The following is a 22,610-nucleotide window of genomic DNA, read 5'->3' as shown; positions in this document are numbered from 1 at the left end:
AGATCCTTCAATTACTATGAAGTCACTGCAGACTATTTAGCAGGACTTTCCTGATAAATCCTAAATGCTTTTTGAGACAGATTATTATCTATGCTCCAGCGCACAGTACAGACAGTGTACTTTAATTCTTCCCAACTACGTTACCGGAGCTCCAAAATAATGAACGTAGAGAATTTTCTGCCCTTGTAACACTTATTTGCTTTAGTATTCTTTTTTCCTGGCACAACCGGTTTTGAAATATAAAATTTCATTCAAAACAACGTTTCTACAAATCATCTTTCGGAACATCACGATGTGACTCGACCATGAACTATCTGATTAAAAGTCTCTGTTCTCTCATATACAATGCGGAATTGACCAATAGATGTCACCAGAGACGGAGCCGCCTGTAGAAAAGGAGACAGGGAGTATTGTGTTGTGACGCAGCAATGGCAGAATTGTTCGGGCAGTAGAGCTCAGTGACTTCTAAGGTGGACTAGTCATTGGATTTCCCCTGAGTAGCATATATGCCAGGGACATATCAACTCTTCTAAAGCTGTCTAAGTCTCAAATGCGGAAGGTTATGAACATTTTACAGGTTTGTGTGATGCGTACAATAGAGCAACACTTCAGATTCGATGACTGTTTGTATCAGAGTGACAATGCATCGTATGAGACAATGATTTGTGCACGACAACAGTTCTTAAACGGACTGCCCAGCCCAAAAATCTCGACCTTTAACACAAAGGAGCTCATTTTGCAACACTTAAACGTCAGCTCCCCTCCAGACCACAGCATTCAACATCACTGCCTTCTTTGGTTTCGTCTATTGAGAAACAATGGATTGCCCTTAATAAACCTCGTCAAAAGTGTTCCCAGCGGAGTCCAAGTCGTCATAAGGGCGAAGAATGGACATACCTCGATATTAGTATCCGTTAATAGGTGTCCTGGTACATTTGATCAGGGTATGCTTATGTTATCCAGACTGTAAATCCCTGATCAAATTCTTTTTGAAATGTTATGTGACTTAACTGCTAAGGTCATCAGACCCTAAGCTTACACACTATTTAACCTAAATTATCCTAAGGACAAACACACACCCATGCCCGAGGGAGGACTCGAACCTCCGCCGGGACCAGCCGCACAGTCCATGACTGTTTATCTGTGTCCTCGGTGGCTCAAATGGATAGAGCGTCTGCCATGTAAGCAGGAGATCCCAGGTTAGAGTCCCGGTCGGGGCACACATTTTCAGCTGTTCCCATCGAGGTATATCAACAACACATGTCGGCAGCCGAGGGTATCAATTAATTATCATTTATTCTAGAGAAGCTACACTGTCATCAATGGTATCTGTTCTTTCGAGAACAGTCACTATCTTCATATATACTGTTGAAAACTGTTGTTTTCTACTTCAAAAGCAGTCATGTTGTAGTAATTATGACATAAAGTAACTGTGGTAAGAGAAGAAAAGTCACGATAATCTCTATTAGATTTCCAGTACTCAATCGACATAAGGAGATCGAGGAAAGGCATTTCGCAGTTGGAGAAGTGTTGAACCCGGAGCGTCCAGCTTCGCCTGCCGTATCTGACGACATGGCTGCTGCCAAGATATCGCTCATGGTCTAGCGACACGTGACTTGAAGCCAAACAAAAATTTGTGCACTTCCAAACCATGCCCTCCTTGAGCACGATCTCTCAAAGTGTTGACTTTGTAGAAATTCATCCCTTAACCAGCTAACGACTGCACGGCTAACAAACCTGGAACCATACCTGTGTATATTGAAAGTTAAAATACGTCGTGTCAATGCTAATTTCATAAGTGTGAAGAAGTGTAATGGGCTCAAAATGGCAAATGGCTCTGAGCACTATGGGACTCAACTGCTGAGGTCATTAGTCCCCTAGAACTTAGAACTAGTTAAACCGAACTAACCTAAAGACATCACAAACATCCATGCCCGAGGCAGGATTCGAACCTGCGACCGTAGCGGTCTTGCGGTTCCAGACTGCAGCGCCTTTAACCGCACGGCCACTTCGGCCGGCGTAATGGGCTCAGTTTTTAGTTTTGCAGCAGAGGAATGTACATGATTTTCGAAGGACAACTAGTCCTTAACAGACAGTAAATTCAGCAAGCTTTACGAAAATAAAGTGAAAATTAATTACAAACCTCTGCAGTTGGTCTCTACGAAATAAGTTGCGTTGTAAGCCGGACGACATTATGTAGTGGCACAGTAATGATATGCTCATGGTAGGCGCTGCAAACAGTTGATTTGACACTCTCCTGTCCTATCTATTTTTAAAAAATTTCATCACGCTGAAGTAGGTCCTGAGCTGTGGCTTAGACTCTCATGCTGGAGAAACAGAGCTAAGATCCCTGCTGGGCAATTTATAGATTCCTAGAATCACTTCATTCGAATGCTGGCTTTGCGCCATTGCGATGTCCCGATCGCTTCTAGTTCCCCTTTCGGGTGTGCTAGTGTTCCAGAGACTAGGATAAGGACAAGACTTTGTCTAATTTCGTTTTTTGTTCCTTCTTTGTATGTAACTTCAGAGGGTGTAAGATTCCCAAGAAAATTTTCTTTCTTTATGTTTACGAAACATGAAATACATGGATCACAGAGTCCACAAATATTGACAAGCACTTGTAAGGCTTTCTCTGGTTATAAAGGAAGGCGCAGCCTTCACATTTTTTTCTGCTGCCAGGAATGTGATGTCTTGATTTTCGCGTCGTTTTTTATCTTTCAGCTTTCGCCATGTAAGTATCTATCTCTTTAACTCTTAGGGCTCTGAGCACTATGCGACTTAACTTCTGAGGTCATCAGTCGCCTAGAACTTAGAACTAATTAAACATAACTAACCTAAGGACATCACACACATCCATGCCAGAGACAGGATTCGAACCTGCGACCGTAGCGGTCGCTCGGCTCCAGACTGTAGTGCCTAGAACCGCACGGCCACTCCGGCCGGCTAACTCTTAGGACCCATGAATTTGTTTACATATACTTAAGTTAATGTCTTTCAGATTTATTTACTTAACTATCCAACCTTCTCTTCTGTATTAATTTTTTTGTAATTATCAGCTTTGTTCGCTACTATTCCTGAAAGAAATGCGAAAATGCTGACGTGGATCCCATTCCCCAATGGCGTGATCCAAATACTGATTAGCAAATCATCAGATCACTTATTGTGCGCCAATGAACCTGCAGCCTCTGAGAGACGAAATTCGACGTTCAATTAACCGTAGAGAATAACTTGATTGAACGGTCGCATTTTGCACTTGTCTTTTCAAAATTAAGTTGGGCCTCGTCTCTAACTTAGCATTTCTCTCCGGCACCAGTCTTGACTGGTAGAAAATTACAACAGGAATTAAGAAACACTACGACTATACTCTGAGAGAACAAAAGTCTTGGGATACCTTCTGATGTCATGTCGGACCTCTTTTTGGCCGGCATGCTGCATGCAGCAACGTGATGTGGCGTGAACTCAACAAGTCGTTGGAAGTCCCCTGCAAAAATACTGAGACATACTGTCTCTGTGTTGATGCAGGATTTTGTGCACAAACTGACTCTTGATTATGTCCGATATGTTGCGACCTGGGTGACCGATTCATTCGCTCGAATTGTCCGGAATGTTCTTAAAACTAATCGTGAACAATTGCGGCCCAGTGACTTCACGCAAAAATCCATCGTTGATTGGGAACATGAAATTCATGAATGGCTGCAAACTGTCTTCAAATAGCCGAACATAAACATTTCCGGTCAGTGACCCAGTCCGTTCCATGTAAATACAGCCGACAACATTATGGAGCCGTCACCAGCCCGCACAGTTCTTTGTTGATAAGCTGGGTCTATGTCTTAGTAGAGGCTGCGCCACACTCGTACTCTACCATCAGCTCTTACCAACTGAAATCGGGACTCATGTGACCAGGCCACGGTTTTCCTGCTGTTTAGGTTCCAAGCGATATACTAACGAGACCAGGGGAGGAGACGTTCGCTGTTAGTGTCGGTCGAGCACTGCCGTAGTCCATTAATGCCATGTTTCGCCGCGCTGTACTAACGGATACGTTAATCGTACGTCCCACATGTATTTCTGCAGTTATTTGACGAAGTGTTGCTTGTCCGTTAGCAGTGACAACTCTATGCAAACACCGCTGCTCTCGGCTGTTAAGTGGAGGTTGTCGGCCACTGAGTTGTCCGTTGTGAGAGGTAATGCTTGCAATTTGACATTGTCGGCACACTTTTGACACTGTGTGAACACGGAATATTGAATTCCATAATGATTTCCGAAATGGAATGTCCCTTATGTCTAGCTCCAACTACTACTCCGCGTTCAAAGACTGTTAATCCACGTCGTGTGGTCATAATTACGTCGGAAACGTTTTTACATGAATGACCTGAGTAGAAATGGCAGCTTCATCAATGCACTGACCTTTCGTGCCTTGCAGGCCGCGGTGGCCAAGCGGATCTAGGCGCTTCAGTCCGGAACCACGCGGCTGCTACGGTCGCAGGTTCGAATTCTGCCTCGGGCATGGATGTGTGTGATGTCCTTAGGTTAGTTAGGCTTAAGTAGTTCTAAGTCTAGGGGACTCATGACCTCAGATGTTAAGTACCATAGTGGTTAAAGCCATTTTTGAACTTTCGTGCCTTATGTACGCAGTATTACCTCCATCTGTGTATGTGGATATCGTTATGCTGTGACTTTTGTCACCTCAGTGTATTCTGTGCTTTCCCTGCCTTCCTCCACACTCTCAAGCTGGAAAGATAACGGTTACAAGTGACAGTGATTGTGACAATCTGTTTGGGAGGTGTGATGGTATTGTGACGCTCACTGTACTCGAAATCTGCGCTCTCATCATTGGGTAAACACCGCGTGGCAGGACGCACTGCGGTCGGCTACATTACGCGGTCTCCTATCAGCAGCGAAGCCAGTTAGGAAACTTGCGCGAAACGGATGCTCGTCGTCTTTCATCCTTTGCTGATTACGAAGTGTCCTCATCCGTTGTGAAAGTCTTCCACTGACTCCACAACAGAAGTATCAAGCTCTGTGCCCTGTGTACATAAGGATTTTGTAGACCTTCGCTTTTTAAGAATTTTTGTGTTTTGGGAGGTCATTCAAGCGTTTTAAATCATGAGTTCCTTCATCCTATTGGAGAGTCCCGGATGCTAAGACGACAAATGTACTACAAGTATTTACCTCTAGCTTGTCAGTGTTCGCAAAAGAGTTATCACGTAGCCTACAAAACATGGACATTTAAGAATAATTTTCCTTTATTTCCTCACTGTCAATGAACACAAAACTTTTGGCCCTTAGGCTACTGGTTCGACCAGCAGTGACCATCTTTAGATCTCGGTGCCGATTTGCTTCTTCGGTTTACAGAGCCTTTTGACTCTGTCGTAAGCCAGACACGGCACTAGTTTCATAAGCTGAGTCATAGCCACTGATTGAGTCACCCAGGAAGCGTAGAACACATTCCTTTTAATTTCGTCAATGATCGCAAAACTATTGCTCCTCAAACTACTGGAGCTGAAATGATTAGCATTGCTGTCTGCTAATGCAGGTACCGAAATCAGTTCGCGGTAATCACATCGGGTTTTGGATATTTTGGGACGGGGTGTACACAGCGAAAAGGTTTAATGAGCATACAAACTGTCACACAATCCGACGAAAGGGCATCATATCGAAAGGCTTATAAATGTTTTGCTATTACACGAGAATTTTCTGTAATGTATCATATGTTTTAGTTCATTGTGATTGCTCTTTACGCTCCGTCAGGTTAGATGCAGTCTTGCATTCGTTATGACGTAGAAGCAAAGACCTTCCGAATGTCATCTTGGGGAAATTCTTGCCACGGCTGCAGCACATGGTATGTCTGCTCGCTCATGAAGATCGTTGGCAAAAAATGGGTTCAAAGGCGTCTAAGAGCTGTGGGACTTAACATCTGAGGTCATCAGTCCCCTAGACTTAGACCTACTTAAACCTAACTAACCTAAGGACATCACACACATCCATGCCCGAGGCAGGATTCGAAACTGCGACTGCAGCAGCAGCGCGGTTCCGGACTGAAGCGCCTAGAACCGCTCGGCCACACCGAGAAGGTTGGCTGGATGTTCATCGCACTCAAGAGTTGTTCTATTGGTGACAGGGTAGTCAAGCAACCCTATGTTCCTCAAAACGTTTTTGTTGTGGACTGAAGTGCGGGGTATTGCATTGGCCTACAATATAATAAGCGCAAGGAATATTCATTTCGGTAGGGAACTTAAGAGATGTTACTGTTTATATGAACGTAATTTATTTACCTCTTTTACGTAGTTACAGCAACTAGTTACTTATATATTTTACCTAATGACAGCAACTATATATAATATTTTTTTTTAATAGGACATCATTTTTTTCAATCGTGCAGGTGATATATGTAAACCAAATGTGTACAAATCGATTTAAATCAGGTTTCTATGAATTTCACAAAAGAGACGGAAGCACAGCATTGATAAGTCATGCCTAGAAAATATGAGTTATCACAAGTGTACAACAGATTCCGGGGAGATGATTAGGAAGCCGTGGTTCTCAGTGATGGCCCGCACAGTCGCCAGATTTAGCACGAGTTGATTTCTTTTTTGAGGACTATCTAAAGTATGGTCCTGATGTCACCGAACCTAACACCAAAGATGGCTTTAAATAACGCATCTAGGAAGATTCTCTCTCCTCGACACCACAAATTTACCTCCTGTTTAGAAGGCTCACTGAGTTGTGCATTGAGAAAAATGGGCATTCGTGTGAAAACCTGTCTTCAAAGAACATCTTGGCTCCACAACATGCATATGAACGCAGTCAATTATCAATGGCGTTTTGCATTCACCATTAACTTTCTATCTCTCTGACTAAAGTTGACTAAAATTCAGCATCACAGTTCCAGAACACACACGACCGCTTCGACATCTGCAGAAGTCCGACGTCTTGGGTTCAGTGTCGTTGATTATCCTCCACAGTCCCGACTTGGGTATATCCTATTTTTATCTGTTTCAAAAATTAAAGAATTCATTCGAGAGCTTCACTTTGATAGTGATGAAGAGGTGGAAGCAGAGGTGAGGTTGTAGCTCTGTCAACAAACTCAAACATTCTGCAGGGACGGTCTAATAAACTGGTTTCTGAATGGGAGCAGTACGCTCACCCTCAGGGTGACTATGTTGAGAAATGAATATATAGTCATCAAGAACAAAGATGTAGAACGTTAATAACGCTAGTTTTGTTAAAAATCTCTAAGAGTTTTCATATAAGAAATTTGGAGTTATTACTTGTCAGCATGCTCTCGTGAATATTGCTCTCACTTATTATTTTGAACGTTACAGAGAAAAATACCGTATCTTAAGCGCCCTCCTTACATCACCACATCATATCCTTATGTGAAATAAGGTGTCGGAGAAAATGAGTTCGTCTCAATGAGAGACTGAGTTCACTGAGACCCTATGTTATTTATTTGTTGCAAATTTAAAGATCTGTCAAAGTTTTCTTTCAAACAGGCCCTAGTTATTACAGTTCTGCAACTTTTGACACGGAATAAACACCTTTAAAAAAATAAGAAATATTTTGAGATTGAAATATAAATTAAATTTGGTTCCTTCAAGAAGAATGTAAAAAGATGATAAGACAGAGGAGAGATTTGTTAGTGCCAACACTCATTGTGGCTGGCCGTGAATACCTCGGAATGGGTTCTTCGAGCTGTTGACGCCAGTCGTAACAAAACGGCATTACTAATCCTTTGTATTAACATTAGGTAATCATCCACGTGCAAAACTGCGAGCTTTCTTGGCTAGATTGCCAGGACCTTACTCTGGTATTTGCGATCCTTAATTATTATTTGACTGATACGATTTGTCAGTACATATTGGCATGTTATGTTTGTTTCATAATTCTCGGTGTCTTATTTATTGTTACATTACATATTCCTACACTCCTCATCCTCTTCAGTGTCACTGTTGTTGCTGTTACTGTGGGTATAGCTGTCCACCGTCTGGAGATTGTTGTTACGTTGCGTATATGTCGTGTCCGCAGGCACTCTTCATACGTTGGTTTTTGAAATACTGTCTGTTAATCCATTTAATTATGTCCACTCTACATGCGACAGGAATACTGAGGCTATCGTTTCGCCCAGCCGTAGGTAACGTGGCTCGTAACGGAAACTTGTGCGTGTGGGCCGCAGTTCGGTAGAGTCCCTGATGGATGACGATTACAGTGCGGGGGTCCTTAATTAGCCGCGACCCCTCTGCGGCACCTTGACCTTTCCCGTCAGCCGGCGAGCACCTGCCTCTGAAACTGCGCAATTATGCGCAGTCGGGGATCACGATTCCGGGCAGCACCCGCCGGATAATGGACACGTGCCACAGCGGGTGCGCGGAACTCTTTTGCCGGGGCTGGAGCAGGCAGTCGCCGGCCGAGTAATGAGAGAGCGCAGTTTCTGCCCGAGCCCTGATTATGCACTCCTCAAGAATACGGCCGCTGCGTGTAATGCGCCGTGCCGTATAGTCGTGTTCCAGCTGTGGCGGCGGTGTGGCGTCTAACTTGTTACTAGGCAACGCTTCTGCTCGATCGTTCTAAAGCGACTCTTGATTTTATGAGATGGCGTTGTAACCCGTACCCTACTGTACAGTCGCTTTCCGACTCCACCTCGGTCATGTAACCGAAACGCAGCAAGTTCTTAAGCTCACTTCGGATCTGTACCCGTCATGTAAACACACTCACAATCTGTACTGAAAGAATCCCACCGAAGCATGCCTGATATAACTAAAAGGTTAATGGGTTTGAACTTCTCCGTTCATCGCGTCCAATTTAGCTGAGATATTCCGTTTTTCACAATTTGGTTGTAAATACGTATAGAACTGAAATACATCGAGATAAATCATCTATCACCACTCGGAAGCCGGCCGCGGTGGCCGTGCAGTTCTAGGCGCTCTGTCCGGAACCGCGCGACTGCTACGGTCGCAGGTTCGAATCCTGCCTCGGGCATGGATGTGTGTGATGTCCTTAGGTTAGTTAGGTTTAAGTAGTTCTAAGTTCTAGGGGACTGATGACCACAGATGTTAAGTCCCATAGTGCTCTGAGCCATTTGAACCATTTGAACCACTCGGAAATTTTAATTGCTCGCTATTACGTTACCTCCGTAAAAATATCAAGATTATATTGGGTCTTGAATGCAAATAATACCTTCGGTCTTTTCTCGTAATACCATTCCTTCCGGATGTGATATATATATCACATCCGGAACAACAGTTTCTCAATATAATATTGTGAAATAGATAATGTTTTACCGACTTTTATCGCAGTAGTAATAGAACATACACTACTGGCCATTAAAATTTCTACACCACGAAGATGACCTGCTAGAGACGCGAAATTTAACCGACAGGAAGAAGATGGCTCTGAGCACTATGGGACTCAACTGCTGAGGTCATTAGTCCCCTAGAACTTAGAACTAGTTAAACCTAACTAACCTAAGGACATCACAAACATCCATGCCCGAGGCAGGATTCGAACCTGCGACCGTAGCGGTCTTGCGGTTCCAGACTGCAGCGCCTTTAACCGCACGGCCACTTCGGCCGGCCAGGAAGAAGATGCTGTGATATGTAAATGATTAGCTTTTCAGAGCATTCACACAAGGTTGGCGCCGGTGGCGACACCTACAACGTGCTGACACGAGGAAAGTTTCCAACCGATTTCTCATACACAAACAGTTGTTGACCGGCGTTGCCTGATGAAACGTTATTGTGATGCCTCGTGTATGGAGGAGAAATGCGTACCATCACGTTTCCGACTTTGATAAAGGTCGGATTGTAGGCTATCGCGATTGCGGTTTATAGTATCGCGACATTGCTGCCCGCGTTGGTCGAGATCCAATGACTGTTAGCAGAATATGGAATTGGTGGGTTCGGGAGGGTAATACGGAACTCCGTGCTGGATCCCAACGGCCTAGTATCACGAGCAGTCGAGATGACAGGCATCTTATCCGCATGGCTGTAACGGATCGTGCAGCCACGTCTCGATCCCTGAGTCAACAGATGGGGACGTTTGCAAGACAACAACCATCTGCACGAACAGTTCGACGACGTATGCAGCAGCATGGATTATCAGCTCGGAGACCATGGCTGCTGTTACCCTTGACGCTGCAGACAGGAGCGCCTGCGATGGTGTACTCAACGACGAACCTGGGTGCACGAATGGCAAAATATCAATTTTTCGGATGAATCCAGGTTCTGTTTACAGCATCATGATGCTCGCATCCGTGTTTGGCGACACCGCGGTGAACGCACTTTGGAATCATGTATTCGTCATCGCCATACTGGCGTATCACCCGGCGTGTTGGTATGGGGTGCCATTGGTTACACGTCTCGGTCACTTCTTGTTCGCATTGACGGCACTTTGAATAGTGGACGTTACATGTAAGATGTGTTACGACCCGTGGCGCTACCCTTCACTCAATCCCTGCGAAACACTATATTTCAGCAGGATAATGCACGACCGCATGTTTCATCGACTGCTGCCCTGGCCAGCACATTCCCCAGATCTCTCCCCAAATGAAAACTTCTGGTCAATGGTAGCCGAGCAACTGGCTCGTCACAATAAGCCAGTCACTACTCTCGATGAACTGTGGTATCGTGTTGAAGCTGCATGTGGAGCTGTACCTGTACACGCCATCCAAGCTCTGTTTGACTCATTGCCCAGGCGTATCAAGGCCGGTATGCACCCAAATTGCGTGAAAATGTAATCACATGTCAGTTCTAATATAATATATTTGTCCAATGAATACCCGTTTATCAACTGCATTTCTTGTTGGTGTAGCAATTTTAATGGCCAGTAGTGTATGAGATCCCTGTCACATTGATTTATCAGGGAATAACAGTGACTTAAAGAAAGCTGCTAGAAGGGTTAGGGGTTATGCTTCCGGGAAAGTGTTAAACGTCTAAACAGGCAAACACACATATTTAAAGTCTCACGAGACAGCTTCAAAGTTTCTAAGTTAATGCTTTCGTACATGAATCTACCAATATCCTACAAACATGCATATACGTATCCCGCAGTAACATAACAATACAGAGGTAGAGGGCAGGGGGCAAATAAAATTGGCCCCGAGAACAGAGTTCCAGGGCACAAAGAAACACTGCAGAGGAAAGTATGTGCAGAAAAAAAAGGTTCATATGGCTCTGAGCACTATGGGACTTCACATCAGAGGTCATCAGTCACCTAGAACTTAGAACTACTTAAACCTAACTAACCTAAGGACATCACAAACATCCATGCCCGGGGCAGGATTCGAAATTGTGACCGTAGCGGTCGCGCGGTTCCATACTGAAGCGCCTAGAACCGCTCGGCCATTTCGGCAGGCGAAATGCAGAACTAACCTGACTATAGCAGATGTTGAAAGTGACCAACATTCATCTCTTGGCACTTTTGCGGCCTAGTCAGCGAGTTACTAAAGGCGGATCGAAGGTGTACTGCTCGAATTGCTCCAATATTATCCGAAATGTTCCGCTGCAGTTCCTGAACTTTTGAGGGTTGTTGCGATACACCATAAACTTGAAGACTCCCCGCACAAAGTAATCGAACACTTACAGATCTGGTGACTAGCTAGGGCCACGACTAGACTGACCTCTGCTAACAACTCTACCGGTCGTGGAGACTGTCTAAATGTGCTCCAGGTTTCTGCTGGCTGTATAGACAGTTGCCCTATCCTGTTGGAAGCAACTGTAGGTCTCTTGTTCCTCCGTTAATGCCACCACAAATTCACGATCAATGGTATCCGCACGTCCGGGTCACTTTTATGTACCCCACCCTATATTAGAGAAATAACAACTCTCATAAATGACCAGTGCTCTGCTGGACGGAGATATCCTACTGACGTTCAGTGGAAGAGCCCTCAGTAAATGTAGGCCACCCGCAAAGAATGTAGCTTACAAAACCTTATTTCGACCAATGCATGATTATTAGTCTTCAGTCTGGGGCCCATACTAGATAGGATCGATAGAGGAAATAGAGAAGGAAGCGCGAAAGCGTCATGAAGAGGCTCAGCCAATTCCAGTGGCAGACGCTTCAAGAGAGTCGTTCTGCATGACTGTGTGGTTTACAGTTATATTTCCGAGAATAGTCAACCATTATGCCGCTTCCTCCTATGTACATCTCGCTTAAAGGCCATGACGATAAAAAAGGGTGACTCGAGCTCATACGGAGCCTTGCCAGTAATCGTTCTTCCTTCGAACTATTCGGGTCTGGAACAGCAAAACAGGGAAATGACAGAGACACATAAAGCAACACACAGTTATTTGCTTGCGGGGTGTAGATGTAGATGTAGCTGGATGGATCGACGACATGTACCTTCTACCACGTACCATACAGCGGATGCACAGCATATTTAGGTGAACCATTCTTTCACCTTCCTGAATCGTGACCCGATTTTTTTCTTTGTTTCCTGCAGCACTTTGGTTGAATTCTGTGATTCCGCATGGGAAAGCCTGGGCATGAGAATGCTAGACATCTTCCACATTTACGAAATTAGATCTCTATGATCTTCGGAGGGAGTCGGAGAATTAACTATCTAAATAAGCTCTGTGTCCTCGGAGTCTTTTGAGGCGGCATGACAGGATAAAATCTTATCGGTTTTCAAGCCGCGTCCATTCCAATAGAATTCTCAAGCTTTCTATGGTTGACTCCACCTTCGTCGTCAGGAGTTAAACCATTGACTGCCAGGACTGGCACTATTTCCCGCTTATATACCTATATAAGCAGGAAATAGTTCCAGTCCTATATATACCTATGTAATCGGGAAATATTGCCAGTCATGCCAGTCAATAGTTTTACTCCTGACGACGATGGCGGAGTCAGCCATCGATAGCTCAAGTATTTTATTGGAATCGACGCGGCTTAAAAACCAATATTTTATCCGTCTAAATTGATGCCCACATTCAGAGTTACTTAAATTGATTAGGAGTTTTGGCTTTGGAGCTGTCATCTTATCTTAAAATGGAAACTTTGCACAGGGCAGGCCGGCCGAAGTGGCCGTGCGGTTAAAGGCGCTGCAGTCTGGAACCGCAAGACCGCTACGGTCGCAGGTTCGAATCCTGCCTTGGGCATGGATGTTTGTGATGTCCTTAGGTTAGTTCGGTTTAACTAGTTCTAAGTTCTAGGGGACTAATGACCTCAGCAGTTGAGTCCCATAGTGCTCAGAGCCATTTGAACCATTTTTTTTGCACAGGGCGTGTTGTAAACTGAACTGAATTCAAGACTTCGGGTCCAACGCGTCGTTGATCTGTTTCAGACCTGATGACCACTTACGTGACCAGGATAGTGAATTTTTTTGGTTACTCTTGGAGATTTCACTGCTTAAGTGTTTGGAAAACAGAGAGAGAGAGAGAGAGAGAGAGAGAGAGGGAAGATAGTCGCAACAGGTTCTCCGTCACATCAAGCACCATGGTGCTCGATGCAAACGACCGAGTAACAACTGTGCTAGCCTGCAGTGATGTCGCAGCGTTAGAAATCGTTTCAGTACAGACACAGCGACATCTCAGCGATAACCGCGCTCCTGTACTGAACTGTAAGGCAACCTGTATGGCAGAGAAAGGCAGGCAGTATGGCTGCTGTACGGTAAACCAGTGATTACACCGAATCAGCTGAAATAAGAGAATATACAGAGTATAACGGGTACAAGTGTAAATATTTTTATTTGTGGTACCTTAATATGTACACACATCAATGTGTTAGTTGTATTTACTCTGAGCCGAACAGTCTTCCCACAAACAATTCACAGACTTTACGACGTTATGTTTTCTGCCAGGTCGTTACTGCTCCACCACGCCTGTCAGTATGTCGTTTTGCATCCATGCCCCCACACTTCAACACCTGACGTGCTGCCCAGTAGAAAATAAGCATTAATGCCTTGCCGTAGCCACACATACTTGGAGGTACTACCCAACCAAGAAACATTCGACTTATAAAAGCTATTTATTAATCCTAAAATGATGTAAATACTGACGGAATGTTGTTCAGTACATCGTCCAGTCACCAATAGAAATACGCCTATCTGTAGTTATATCCACTAAACACTGTATTTTAAACTATTATTGACTCAAGGTTTGTACATTCAAATGAGAAGACTCTCTTCATCGAATGAAATATTTGTTAATTAGGGCTGTTTAAAGTTTTGAATTACATCAGAAAACCAAAATCTCCACCACACGAATCAAACACAGATAGTTTAAGAGTGATGATTACCTGTATCATTTCTGTCCCAATCCAGTTTCAACAGCAAAAGCGTGACAATAATTTTTACACACTTGTATCCATGAACTGTTTTATCAGTCTTATCAAGGTTCTCGAAAAGAGGTATGTGCCATATTTCAGGGTAGTTCTTCATTCCGCACCCAAACAGGCTACGTACATGCATGGTTGCCGGCAGCTGTTGCACCGCTCTATGTTACGACAACTTTTTTTTTTTTTTTTTTTTTGCTAAAGATACTGGCCTTTACTTTACGTGGCACAGCCACCTCATGCTTGCATTTTGTAGACAGAACATACGTACTTACAAATATCAAATAATCGTTGTAAACTGAAGTGTTGCAGAACACTTTTGCACAGCCCATTGTCAGTGATGTGTCAGTGATCGAGGTGGATATCTGCAGCAACAGTCAGTCTCTACATCACGTAGAGAAGTCCGTGAATTTGTGTGATTAAGAAACCTGTCGCACAGGCTGACGACCTTTGACCGAGCGTCACAAGTTCTTGTAAAAGCGTTGTAGTACTTGCACATAGTCTATACTCTTGCGCGTTCTCTTCTCCTTCACAAGAGCGAAATGGTGTATCTGCGTTGCGGAGACCCTTGAAGATGTTTGTGGAAACATTCGTGGCTAAATTTGTGTCTGGCCAGTAGAGACAGGAGGTACCTAGGCACTGTATTTGTACGAGATGTCATGGAATAGGGGACCGACTAGTAAATTATGCTTACCTCGTGCCTTTGTGTCTTATTGTTCCCTCCCATTCTGTCATGCTTCCTGTAGGACATATCGGTGGCCTGCGCTTGGGATTCCAGTTCAAGTTATAACACTACCGCCTGCTATACCATAACCCTAAAGTTGGAGGAATGTTGTGAAATAAAACTATCTTATGAAAGCAATTATGGTATAAAGCAACAGAGCAGTGTTACCCTCTGAGAGGAATTTTGTTATGTTGACCGTGTTGTGCCTAACGGAGGTGGCTTATCGTAAGTGAAAATCAGAATTACGTAAATATTCAAACAGTAACAAATAATATTTTACCTAACTACACTGTTTAAAGAATAAGGAAAAACGGTCGTCAGCCTAATTAGGCAAGAGAAATATTAACGTTCTTGTTAAAGAAAGTAGGTATGAGTAACTTTAACGGATAACACAACCTATATTTTACCACACGCGAGTGCAATGAACTCTGACACCTGCATATGTTCACGTTAAGGTTGGAACTAACAGTTAGAGCAGCACAAACTATTTGCATAAAAAGTATAACAAATAACGAAACCCACTATTACTTTCAGTGCTTATTCAAACTGTATGGTCTTTATAACGTTACTATTACTATTCACTGCAGAATCATTAATTGGACGTTGGTTCAGTAATATTGTTCAAATATTTTCCTAGCTGACATAATTATAAATGCAATTCAATGCATTTTTATGAACTGGTCACAGGTTAAATATCTCTCAACTAAATACTATTTTATTTAGAATGAAAGTTAAATGGAATTCACTAACAGGTTACTTCTCACTGTCTTTTGAATAAAGAATTTATGGTTTTCATAAATAGTGGTCTTTCCGTTACTTTATACCTGGAATTAGCACAACAGACAAACTGTGGATCCTGTTATACTATTAATATGCACTTCCGATACATAAGAGAAACAAACACTTAGCAGTAATGAACATATATCTTTCTACTATTGCAGTTTTCCACTTTTACTACAATGAAACAAGGATCAGCAAATTATCTTTATTACCAGTCTTCTACTTTCAAGTAAATGATTAAATAGGTGACTTTAACACTCCAAAAAAAAACTTTAAATTGGACTGCTTCCATCACTGGGAGGCTTACATTTTTTTTTTTCAAACTAGGACACTCGGTAATCATAGTTCAAATGGAGAGGAACCTGAGAGGTGTTGTGACAGGGAAAAAAATCAAGGTAGGTACATAAATTCAGTTATAAGTTACCTTATATTTGCCCGTGGCAACGGCCTTGCCACAGTGGATACACCGGTTCCCGTGAGATCACCGAAATTAAGCACTGTCGGGCGTGGCCGGCACTTGGATGGGTGACCATCCAGCCGCCATGCGCTGTTGTCATTTTTCGGGGTGCACTCAGCCTCGTGATGCCAATTGAGGAGCTACTCGACCGAATAGTAGCGGCTCCGGTCAAAGAAAACCATCATAACGACCGGGAGAGCGGTGTGCTGACCACACGCCCCTCCTATCCTCATCCTCCACTGAGGATGACACGGCGGTCGGCTGGTCCAGATGGGCCATTTGTGGCCTGAAGACGGAGTGCTTTTATATTTGTGCACACTAAAACATTCAATAAACTGATCCTTCACTGTACATTATTATAGTATTCCGTTACAGTGATTGCTCAATGTGGTGGCTACTGCATGTTAGCAGGTGGATTTGCAGGCAGAATTGCTGGACTCTATCCCTTCTTGGTGGCGATGATGGATACCAATTCCAGAATCGTTCCACCTATTTGTCCATCCATCCGAGGCACTGAAAAATGACAGAAAAAGCCTCTCTCGGAACCAGCACAATATACAACTTTTACATGGTCAGTGCACAGTTTGGTAGCTCGTCCCCTACTGACTCTTGGTTCCACCTTTTCTACCTAGCCAACAACAATTTGCGCGCGCTACACAGTTCCGTTCCCGAGGGGAACCACTACACCTTTTACATACAAACTAACTAAGAACCCTAAGTGAAGGTCAGCAGTTTACATAACAGCAAACAAACATTTTAAATAAAACAGAACATTTGCACATATTGACATTTCTATAAAAATTATTAACACACATATAACAATTATATACAGTAACATTTGTCTCCCTCCAATTGGGACAAAGAATTTAAATGACATACTACATTGCATAATATCAAGCCACGACATCAAAGTTTTAAACAAAGAAAAGAGTATACAATTTTGTGTTATCGATTCAATCAAACACATTTACAGAAGCTCAACGATGTAACATTGAACCAAAGCAAAAGGCAAAATAAATCCGTACAGCATTAGCGCCATGGTGTAACAAAGTGGTAAGTCCTGTGGCAGGAGCTTCTTTGGCTAAGCGATCGGCAGCTTCATCTCCAGTGATCCCACAGTGTGATTTCGCCTAAGCGAAAATAGTGGAATGGCCTGATTCATGGATTGATTCCGGCACTTTCATAATCATATACAGGGCAGTCAGAAACAGTCTGAAGGCCTCGTGAGGGTGTCGAAGGGTAGACCGCGCTGAGAAATAATTTTTAAGAAAAACTTCGATGTGTTGCTCCGTTTTCGAGTTAATTAGCATTGAAGTAAGGCTAACAGTCACTTAGCGCTCAGATTCAAACGGCTTGCCAGAGAAGGTGTCGCCAAACATGGTCTCGCTTAATTTCGTAAAACCAAACAAGAGAGCGATACCAAAATTGCACATGGGACGGTAGCAATGATCAAACTCTAGGTAAAGCCCGAGCGGTCTCGTGCGCTGTCATCTACGCCGTGAGGATAACTGGCACTAATTGTATCGAGCGGGCTGCTTGAATTTGCGAACGCTACGTCTTGATTGGCTAACTTCGATACTATTTCAGTTGGAAAAGTACCAACGTGTCGAATTTGTTTCTTAATTATTATTTTCCAGCAAAGCCTGCAGTGCTCTACAACGTCCTTATAAGCAAATGTTGATGGTGTTGGGGCAGCAACCGGCCACAAATTTATTTTCAGTTCTTTTATTCAAAAGGTACCGTTACCGGTTTCGAATCATTACGATTCATCTTCAGACGGTTTTCATGCTTTCATTAATGTGGTGCGTTTTTTACAGATTAATTGTCTTAAAATATAAATAATACATAATTATGAGCACACAGATGGATGCGTTACAGATTTGCATTGGATGTGACTTACGTGAAATGTCGGTTTGTAGTGTTTCTTTTCATAGTTTTCGTCCAACAGATGTGAACACATTCCGACTGCATTCTTATCGTTGCACACGTAAATTTTTTCTCACTGAACGCTTTAGATTTGTTCATATGGCTCTGAGCACTATGGGACTTAACATCTTAGGTCATCAGTCCCCTGGAACTTAGAACTAGTTAAACCTAACTAACCTAAGGACATCACACACATCCATGCCCGAGGCAGGATTCGAACCTGCGACCGTAGCAGTCGCGCTTTAGATTTGTCACAGAATGGATTTCTAACACGCACCACATGTTTTGATACATACAAAGTGCTTACAAACATATCAGTGTCTAAGATGCTATAATATATCGTAACATTATAACATTTCCAAAAATTATTTTCCACCGTCCGAAGCAAATAATATTCCTACGCCTATCTGCATATTAAGTAGTAAATTTATATGTTACTACAATTCTCATGATGCTAAATGTAAATAAATAATGTACAGTCTTATCTATACAGTGCTAAAAAAAGTATGGAACAGCTTTATAATTAATGTAAGAGGTATTCGCTGTAAAACTCACAAAAATCAATGTCTCTCTGTACTAGTGTAGAAGACGTTTCAGTTGCATAAGTGAATATATAATCTTTTTCCAAACGTGGGACATCTTTATAGTTTTACGATATATCATAGCATCTTTGACACTCATATGTTTGTAAGAACTTTGTGTGTATCAAAACATGTGGTGCGTGTTAGAAATCCATTCTGTGACAAATATAAAGTGTTCAGTGAGAAAAATTACGGGTGGAACGATAAGAATGCAGTGGGAATGTATTCACATCTGTTGGACGAAAACTATGAAAAGAAACACTACAAACCGACATTTCACGGAAGTCAAATCCTATGCAAATCTGTAACGCAACCATCTGTGTGACGTGCTTACAATTATGCATTATTTATATTTTAGGAAAAATTAATCTGTAAAAAAAATGCACCACATGTAATGAACGCATGAAAACCTTTGGAATAAAGGAACTGAAAATAAATTTGTAGCTGGTTGCTGTCTCAACACCATCAACATTTGTCTTAAGCCGGCCGGTGTGGCCGAGCGGTTCTAGGCGCTTCAGTTTGGAACCGCGCGACCGCTACGGTCGCAGGTTCGAATCCTGCCTCGGGCATGGATGTGTGTGATGTCCTTAAGTTAGTTAGGTTTAAGTAGTTCTAGGTTCTAGGGGACTGATGACCTCAGATGTTAAGTCCAATAGTGCTCAGAGCCATTTGAACCATTTGTCTTCTAATAACAGCCACTGTCTCCACCCATGACATCAAATGAGAAAATTGCATCCTTATAAGCTTTCAGACTGTTTCCGACAACTTTATATTCAGTAGTGTTTTCAGTCAGACTGGTAGCGTTAGAGCAGCTAAAGAATCACTGAGGAGGGAACATAGAGATGCTATCATCCGCGAGCAGAAACGAGGTGCTTCCAATATCGCAACAAGTTTCAAAATGGTTCAAATGGCTCTGAGCACTATGGGACTCAACAGCTATGGTCATCAGTCCCCTAGAACTTAGAACTACTTAAACCTAACTAACCTAAGGACATTACACAACACCCAGTCATCACGAGGCAGAGAATATCCCAGACCCGCCGGGAATCGAACCCGGGAACCCGGGCGCGGGAAGCGAGAACGCTACCGCACGACCACGAGCTGCGGACCCGCAAGACCCGCAACAAGTTTACTGGCGAGCAGAATTCTCTCATCTCGTCCTCACGGCGAGTTCACAGCTTCACTGCCACGTGTGCGATGTGCACTGCTAAAACACGCTCGGAAACGACGCTGCGAGCTCGCGTCACTGAGTCGCCGGTATGGGTGCGCGCGTGTCTGCAGGAACGGCAGCCGGCTGAGCAGCGCGCGCGCCTTCCTGCGGCCGGTGCGCGACCGGCCCAACCTGACGGTGTTGCTGAACGCGACGGTGACGCGCGTCGTGGTGGACCCGCGCACGCTTGCCGCCACCGGCGTCGAGTACGTGGTGCGCGGGCCCGGCGGACAGACCTCCAAGGAGACGGCCGCCGTCAGCAAGGAGGTGGTGCTCAGCGCCGGCGCCGTCAACTCGCCGCAGCTGCTGCTGCTCTCCGGCGTCGGGCCCAAGGACGACCTCGAGAAGGTCGGCGTCAAGGTCAGTGCTGACGCTGCTGCTGCTGCCGCTCGTTTCCGAGGGTAGCTTCTTGAAACTTTGTGATCAGTTCGAGAAGCTCCTCCTCCCAGAGCTCAGCTTATATCGTAGCGGACTGGAAGGCCAACCGCTGTTGCAGTCACTAGCTTACTGCAAAAGGGAAATTTCAACTAGGTCATTGGAGTACCAGTTTTAATGTTTCTGCACCTAAGACCGCCATAGAATCATTTAGAGACATTGAGAATGTGTCCATAATGATTTTTACCGCCACTAGTTCTTCAACTTCTTTGATGGTCTATATTAGCTTTACCCGCCTTCAGCTAAGATCTAAATCTCTTCGTAACTACACTACTGGCCATTAAAATTGCTACACCAAGAAGAAATGCAGATCTTAAACGGCTATCATTGGACAAATATATTACACTAGAACTGACATGTTATTACATTTTCACGCAGTTTTGGGTGCATAGATCCTGACAAATCAGTACCCAGAACAACCACCTCTGGCCGTAATAACGGCCTTGATACGCCTGGTCATTGAGTCAAACAGAGCTTGGATGGCGTGTACAGGTACAGCTGCCCATGCAGCTGCAACACGATACCACAGATCATCAAGAGTAATGACTGGCGTATGGTAACGAACTAGTTACTCGGCCCCCATTGACCAGACGTTTTCAGTTGGTATGAGTCCTGGAGAATGTGCTGGCCAGGGCAGCAGTCGTACATTTTCTGTATCCAGAAAGGCCCGTACAGGACCTGCAACATGCGGTCGTGCATTATCCTTCTGAAATGTAGGGTTACACAGGGATTGAATGAAGTGTACAGCCACTGGTCGCAACACATCTGAAATAAAACGTCCACTGTTCAAAGTGCCGTCAATGCGAACAAAAGGTAAGCGAGACGTGTAACCAATGGGACCCCATACCATCACGCCGGGTGATACGCCAGTATGGTGTTGACGAATACACGCTTCCAATGTGCGTTCACCGCGATGTCGCCAAACACGGATGCGACCATCATGATGTTGTAAACAGAACCTGGATTCATCCGAAAAAATGACGTTTTGCCATTCGTGCACCCAGGTTCGTCGTTGAGTACACCATCGCAGGCGCTCCTGTCTGTGATGCAGCGTCAAAGGCAACAGCAGCCATGGTCTCCGAGCTGAGAGTCCATGCTGCTGCAAACGTTATCTAACTTTTCGTGCAGATTTCGTCCCCATCTGTTGACTCAGGGATCGAGAGGTGGCTGCACGACCCGTTACAGCCATGCGGATAAGATGCCTGTCATCTCCACTGCTAGTGATACGAGGCCGTTGGGATGCAGCACTGCGTTCCGTATTACCTTCCTGAACCCACCAATTCCATATTCTGCTAACAGTCAGTGGATCTCGACCAACGCGAGCACCAATGTCGCGATGCGATAAGCCGCAATCGCGATAGGCTACAATCCGATCTTTATCAAAGCCGGAAACGTGATGGTATGCATTTCTCCCCCTTACACGAGGCGTCACAATAACGTTTCACCAGGCAACGCCGGTCAACTGCTGTTTGTGTATGAGAAATCGGTTGAAAACTTTCCTCATGTCAGCACGTTGTAGGTGTCGCCACCGGCGCCATCCTTATGTCAATGCTCTGAAAAGCTAATCATTTGCATATCACAGCATCTTCTTCCTGTCGGTTAAATTTCACGTGTGTAGCACGTCATCTTCGTGGTGTAACAATTTTAATGGCCAGTAGTGTAGTACATTGTGACGTACATATTCTACTCTAACTATGCCTCTACTATTTTTCTCTGTGCTGCTCCTTAGAGCTCCAAGTTATCTGTTCCTAGATGCCAAAGCAGATGTCCTACCTACTGTCCTTTGTATTGTTAACGGTCTTCCACATATAGTCTATACCTCTTCGACTATACTTTTCAGTCCCTGTTTATTTTGTAATATGTTTCCACTAACTTTCTCCCATTTTTCGATAGTTTTTCAAGTCATATTGGAACGACAGCGACCTTCTCAAGCCGCATAACAAAAACAGTTAAGATCGCCAATAATTGAGGGTTGAATAACACTTAGGCGGTTTTTTGTTCTACTGATGTTTACTTGTATGAACTAGTTTTCGGCTTATTAGACCATCTTCAGATAACTACTAGATATGGAACACAAGCTCCTTGTAAACAATAGCCAGTATTTATCTGAAGATGGCCTAATAAGCCGAAAACTAGTTTATACAAATAAAAATCAGAAGAACAAAAAACTGCCTATGTGTTATTCAGCCCTCAATAAGGAATTCTTGTATCGAGAAGCGACGGAAGAAGCCA

General features: G+C 43.9%; 1 protein-coding gene across 1 annotated transcript in view; it reads left to right on the top strand.

Moving 5' to 3' along the window:
* LOC126236645 (glucose dehydrogenase [FAD, quinone]-like) overlaps positions 1-22,610 on the top strand; it is a 209,150-nt gene that overhangs the window by 159,423 nt on the left and 27,117 nt on the right. Inside the window, exon 5 of the mRNA XM_049946108.1 lies at positions 20,015-20,303. Coding sequence (XP_049802065.1) covers positions 20,015-20,303 — 289 coding nt within the window. The remainder of the gene's footprint in view (positions 1-20,014; positions 20,304-22,610) is intronic.

Source organism: Schistocerca nitens, chromosome 1 (assembly GCF_023898315.1).
Source record: "Schistocerca nitens isolate TAMUIC-IGC-003100 chromosome 1, iqSchNite1.1, whole genome shotgun sequence".
NCBI classification, from domain to species: domain Eukaryota; kingdom Metazoa; phylum Arthropoda; class Insecta; order Orthoptera; family Acrididae; genus Schistocerca; species Schistocerca nitens.
This window is presented reverse-complemented; position numbering and strand designations above follow the sequence as displayed.